The sequence below is a fragment of the Artemia franciscana genome, chromosome 10, assembly GCF_032884065.1.
Source record: "Artemia franciscana chromosome 10, ASM3288406v1, whole genome shotgun sequence".
Classification (NCBI taxonomy): domain Eukaryota; kingdom Metazoa; phylum Arthropoda; class Branchiopoda; order Anostraca; family Artemiidae; genus Artemia; species Artemia franciscana.
In genome coordinates, this window is record NC_088872.1 from 12,845,822 (window position 1) to 12,852,625 (window position 6,804).

The 6,804-nt window shown below is 34.1% G+C and overlaps 1 protein-coding gene across 1 annotated transcript in view; it reads left to right on the forward strand.

The window, feature by feature from the left end:
* The window catches only part of LOC136031800 (rab proteins geranylgeranyltransferase component A 1-like), a 59,673-nt gene extending 56,423 nt beyond the window's left edge, over positions 1–3,250 (forward strand). The window contains exon 10 of the mRNA XM_065711596.1: positions 1,067–3,250. Within this exon, the coding sequence (XP_065567668.1) occupies positions 1,067–1,204 (138 nt within the window). The 3' untranslated portion in view covers positions 1,205–3,250. The remainder of the gene's footprint in view (positions 1–1,066) is intronic.
* The last annotated feature ends 3,554 nt before the right edge of the window (positions 3,251–6,804 follow it).

The window sequence follows — 6,804 nt, forward strand, 5'->3', positions numbered from 1 at the left end:
AATGTTTTTCCGATTTATTTTTTCTGGTCTCGTGGTGTGGAAGAAGTGGTCGTTGAAACTTCGGAGGAAGCTTTTTGACTGGAAATTGAAAGTCTAGTGCACTAATGAAGAGTCAAAAGTAATTAGATGACAACCAAACTCCATTCTAGCCCTTTTTTGCCCCTCCATAACCCCCCCCCCCCAAAGACATCTAACCAAAATTTAAGATAAGTAGTTTGTTCAAAATAGCCGAGAAGTCTAATATACATGCTTCCTGGAATGACAAGCCCTCCACTTTGCCCGATTAGTCACGCGCAAGGGCCGTAAATAATCAAATTGCCAATTCTTTAAACGCAAGTCTTATAATGGAAAGCTAGGATCTGTCTGATCCAGGGTGTTGGATTCGCTGGAACCTTTCATGAATTTTCCTCCGGGTCGAAAGAATTGAACGTTTTGCTCTGGAGGGGGGGGGTTGCTCGTAAAAGGACCCAAAAACTTTTTGTCCATTATCAGTTTTAAATCTCCAGCTCTAAGTCCTTGGATCAAGAGGAACCTGATGTATCCAAAACGCTCTGGGGTACGTCCCCTGAATTGAAGTCTTTTTTTTTCAATATATGAAACAAAATAATCTAAAGCTAAAATTGAATGAAAAGCCCGACAAGGAAGTATTCTTTTACGATTATCACCTTAAAACACAAGAGGTTGTGAAAAAGCGGGAGGAGGGGGTTAGGGAGGATAATAAAACAAATATCATTTTTGATGCTTATAATAAATACCCTAAAGACTTTGAAAACGAAAGTTGACAAAAGATTCTTAAGACCATTCCAGCGCATAAAGTTTTTATTCAAATTTTTTTGTTAGTATAGAACTTACGTTTATATATATATATATATATATATATATATATATATATATATATATATATATATATATATATATATATATATATATATATATATATATATTACATTTCAAATATTTTACTCTGGTTTTTACGTTACTTGTTATGTGGACCTGAGCACACTTTCACTTACAAAATTATATCTTTTTGTGTTCTCGTTATGTTAGTTCGCTATCTCTTTTATAGGCCAAAGAAGTATACGCCAAGGCATATGGTGATATTGAATTTTTGCCAAAAGCACCTGAACCGGAGGACATAATACTTGATGACGGTGATGCTACCAGTGCAGACAAAGCAGAAGAAGAGAAGAAGTCAACCGCTTAAAGACATTGCTTACCAGATGCTTCACAAATGTCATAAACTAGTCCACACCTAAAATATGATCAAGTGCAGATGAATATTCCACTACATTCCCTATCATAAACGTTTTTTCTCTCGTATTTCTTGCACCTATTGAGCAGCTTTGTGGTCTCGCCAGCCCCCATCTTCCTTTGCCCAGCCTCAACCTTGTTTCCCTGCCCAGCCTTCAACGCATTATAGAACCTTTTTTTTGTTAGTTTCCTTCAGCTCAACGTGAGGCAAGACAAAGAGTAGTGACAGAATAGTTGAAAAATGTATAATTTGGGCTATATATTTGCGCTTTAGGAGGAGGGGGTAAATTATTTGGGCAGTATGAAGTTAGAAAATAATTCTTACTTCATAATATGCACAATAATTGTACCTAACATATTAGGTATGCAGAACCCGCTATACTTTACCCCACCCCCCTAGTGTTCAAATATATAGCCCAAATTTGTTTCTAAAGTATTATGTTTTCATCATACTTAGGTACATTTCATTAAGATTTAGCGTCAGAGAAACATATTTGAAGAATATTAGGTAGGGGATATATCGTACCTATTTTAATCATTGTTTTTATAATTTTTTTTAGTTTCGTATATAGTTCACTTGCTTTCGGCAACTTTCCAAAATTATCAATTCCTAATTCATGCTTAATTTCTTCGTTCGTGCTTGCTCAGACGTAGCCTTTCTTGTTCTAAAACGACATTTTCTTTGTATTATTCCTCATTATAACTTTTCGTTTGTTTTTTTTTTCTTTTTTCATTGAATAGGTTTTTACTCTGCTGCCATGAATATATGTGGGGTTGGAGTGAACAGTTTAAGGCTTATGTCCCCTCTGCAGGTTTTTAGTATGATTTTTATCTGCAGACCTACGGGTTTAAAATTCCAATAATTTTGCAACCGTTCAAAAGATAAGATTCAGCGTTATCTACCTGTCGATTACAATCCCAAAATTCGTTTTTATATGTCCTGTTAGATTGAAAAATAGACTGAAAACTGGTCATAACAAATAAGAAAATTCTAGCTTTACTTTATGTAATCTATTGTTTATAAAAGTTCTAAGAATCAATAGAAAATCTGATAAGGTTCCATTATATATGAAATTTGTCCTTTCAAAGAATATTTAACGATATTTTTCATTTAACAAAGGTAATAAATTGTTTACTATTATACAAGTTCACAGAAAGAGACTGGACCTAATATTTCCTAAGATGTTTTTTTCTTTACAATGCTCTGTCATTTTCTCTTTGTACAAAGACGGGTTTTCAATAAATAGTAGTAGTAACAATAATTGGTCGAAAGAAACCCATCTAAACTTAAGGTTAAAAACATTTTAGTGGTACCGGCCCCCCGACCCCCTCTCCAACATGTAAGTGGTACTGCAATACCTTTTTAAGTTTTAGTTATATCAACTATATTTACAGTCTGTGTAATTAGGCCAAGTAAATCGGTAAATTTAGGGAAAAACAAGTGATTATGTTCGACCCGTGTTTTGCCATTGTTGAAGCTTATACTGATGAATTATGATAGTAAGTGGAAAAATTAGTGAAAAAAACTGATAATATTCCACTATATATGAAATTTTCCTTTCAAAGAATATTAAATGAATGATAATTTTCTTATTTTAAGAAAAGAAACAAATTCTTAGCTATTATAGAAGCACATGGAAGTATGCTGGATTTCTTCCTAAGATTGGTCGAAATAACCCCCAGCTAAACTTGAGGTTAAAAATATACACTTTATTGGTTCCGACACCCCTCCCCTCCTTTTCTAACGTATAAATTGTACTCTAACACCTCTTTAAATTTAGCAATAGATAGTAATTATTATTTATCATAATTATGATAAATATGTAATTGTAATTGATGTAATCGATAAAAGTAATTTATTATGATTATGATAGTAAGTGCGAGTTTATGACCTGATTCACTGCTATGGAGCGTGTTCCTTTGCTTCGTGATCACTGGTGTTTTTCCTGTTGTTTCTTTTTTTTCTTTTGTCTTTTTGCGATAAAACAGCTTTCTCGAATCTGCTGTTTCTGTTTTAACTAAGAGGAATTTCCAGAAATGTTTGATGCTGCCATCTGCATTGTAATGTACAAATATATTTGCAAACGAAGTTTGCAAGAAGTTTGAGGTCGAAGTTGAAACAAATAGGTCAAACAAGTTGAAACAAATGAGGTGAAGCTGGCTACCAGAACATGTAAAATCCTATAAATTCCACCAGCTACAATTTCCAAATGGCACTAAAAATGACATTAATGGCGCCATGTCTCAAGTGCAAAAGCTGGGGCAATTGGGCTATCAAATCTTTTAAGAGTTATGTTTAATGGCTCATTTGAAAGCTATTGCTCATATCTACGTGCTTTTTATCAATTCTACCATTCGTATGTGCAATATAGCACTTAAAACAATACTTTTGGTGCCACCTTTTGAGTGGAAAAGCTCTGACGTACAAAACAGGTACTATTGTAATAGTTGTGTTCCAGAACCCTCAACTGGAGGTTTACAAGAACCCCTCCCGTACACTCCGCCTCCCAGCCCCCTAAGTAAGTTTCGTAAACTGTCTGCTCACCAGTAGGCTTCTGCAGCATTCACAGACTACCACACTAACATAGGTAGATGTTTAATGGCTCAATTAAAATCTATTGCTTATATTTACTAGGTGTTTACAAATTCTGCCATCTATTATATTTCACAGATATATTCCGTATATATTCCAAGAAGTTTTAGGTCTAACCAATTGTATTAGAATGGGAATTGTATATAACTTGTACATAATATCAGGCCTTAGGTTTAAATGCTGTCTAAGAAACAAGATAATTATTTTCTTCTTGTTGGAAAGCAATTCGGCTATTGAATCCAGAAGAGTATATCTGCATTTTTCAAATCTTATATGAGAATCACGACAAATTTGCGTGAATACTAGACTTAACCCGCCTCGAAAAATTTGATTGAATAGTTTGTCCCAGTAGTTTTCATACTGATTCGAGTAGAACTATTTGTTTTGCGGCATCTTGACCAAATTATCAGAAAATATATCTTTCTGCATATATACGGTTTCTAAAAGGTTTAGGTTGTTTCGTGCCAGATACACTGTTTTACACTATAATAAATTTACAGAAATATTTTTACATTTCAAGAAACTACAAACTGAAAACAAGAATAAACAGATATTTTGAAAAAGTAAGCCACTCCAAGGGTGGCAAACCTTTTTAAGTGAATCATACATATAAAATATAACATAAAAATGATAATAACACAGCAAAAAAAAATAAGTAAACTTGCATTAAAACAAAAAATCGTTCCAACGGTGGCTCGACAGATTTTCTTTAAGCTTGGAAAAAAGTTTATCTGTAGCATCAAAAGGATCCGTCAAGCTTAATCTTTCTCGCAGTCTACCATTCCTATTCCAAGGAGGAACCCGAATAAGGAACTTTAAATATTTGAAAAAAGCCTTGCTTTTTTCTATTTTTTAGAGTGGTTAAAAATGTCCCAGAAAGGAACCAGGAATAGAACATGAGGGAGTGAAATAGTATCATATGCTTTCATAAGGTGACGTCTACCAAGATTAACCTGTGATCCAACCACAATACCATACGCATTACATATCTTAGCTCTGTTTTGGCAATAGGTAATTTTCGAGTTGACTTTAGGGATGTACCGATAGGTAACCCAAGGTACACCAGTTCCTGTAATGGTATGATATCAGAATCACCCAGATTTACTCTAATAGGGTCTTCAGAACGGTTAAAATTAAGTAACAGCACTTGAGACTTAGCCACATTCAAAGAAAGACAAGTCTTATTATAATTCTTAGCAATCTCTCTAAAACTTGTTTTCAAACTGAACACTGCCTTACTTAGGTTAAGAACGTCATCTGCGTAACATAAAACAGACAAACTAACACCATTCAATACGCAGTAAGGCGATAAATCATCTTGGGCTTTTAGGGCCGTGTTATTATAAATAATAGGAGAAGTAATAGTCCTTTGTTTAATTTAAAAATTCACACGAAGTTCTGAGGGAAGGAGTGAAGTTCCAATCTTTAAACGTACTTGGAGATGTCTATACATACAATAACTCAAGCATAACTCAATACATACAATGAAAGCCTTACTAATATCATATGCGCCAATAGCCAAAAGGCTACCTGACCTTTTAACATCCTTTATAAACCCCTTAAAGTGTGGTTGAAACCCGAACTGAAAAAGAGGCATGACGCACTGTTGTCAAATATATTCAATAATCAATAACTCAAAAAAATCGAAAACAAACCAAAAACTGTAATAGGCCTGCCTATAAGACAAACATTGAGGAAGCGGTTTCACTTTTTTAAATCTCGAGTTGTAACAGCAACACATAGGCAATCAGGCACAACTCCTACTGTAAAAGTCATCTGGAACATTAAAGCCATATGATCAAAAAGATAATCGCTAGCAAACTCAAAATGGCGAGCAAAAATCCCATCTGACCCACACGAAAACTTCTTTTTAAGCTTCGGTATAACCTTCTTTAATTAAATTAACTTCAACGAATACCTGCTCGCATCTAGCTCGACTGACACTGTTTTTTGCTAGTGATTGTTTTGGAGCATTTTGATTGGTCAACCAGATATACTGTTTTGGATCTGAGAAGTCAGGTGAACAGTACACAGCAAAAATGATTTGTCAGTTTATAAAAATGTCAGCTATAAAAAATGCAGCAACTCTGTTACACAAATCGAGTCAGTGCGAAAAGTTATACAAGGCGGTATCCTTAATTAAAAATAGGAAAAAGATGCAGATGCATTGTTTAGGAATTGGATAGCCGGATGGCTTTCAGGTAATGCTATCTATTCGTTGCAATGTCATAAAAAGACAAGATAAACAAAACTGAAAATTCTAGACCTGTCTGATCGACCCCTGGTTGGCATTGTAACAAAAAACGACTCGTTTTGCGACAAAAGAGCTTAACTTCTTTGTTTATACCAATATTTTCCATAACAAAAGTTTCCATAAATATTTAATAATGTCATATATTTAAATTGTGGGAAATTTGAATGCATTTGGGAAATTTTCATAGTTTGAGGACTAATCAAATGTCAATATTTAGAAATGGAAAGGGCTACAGTCCATTGCGCCCATAATGCTAGATTCTACATTTTTAAACTGACTAAGGAATGAGTAAATTGTTTTGCTCATCCTGGAACTTAATGTCTTTCAGGGTAATGCAGTGGAAGAGCAACCCAAACTTTTTCAACCCACCTGGCTCACTGTTACTTGAAATACCGTTGTGAAAAAAAGCCTCTCCCTTGTCATGTAGCCCTGAAGACAAGAACATCAGTAAGGAGGAACTCCTACATAATAACGCAAAATTGAGAAAAATCTAAATCATGGGAAATAAGTATAAATAACATTAAAAATGAGTCGCTTTTTAGAATATGGTAAGCAGATACCTATCATATGATCAAAGACTTACCGTACATAAGTATATGAAGCGAATTAGAAACTTTATAAAAGACAAATGTATCTTATTAAATGAGCAATAATTGCATATATTCGTACATCAGAATTTTTTTTTTTTTTGAAAAGTAGTTTTATC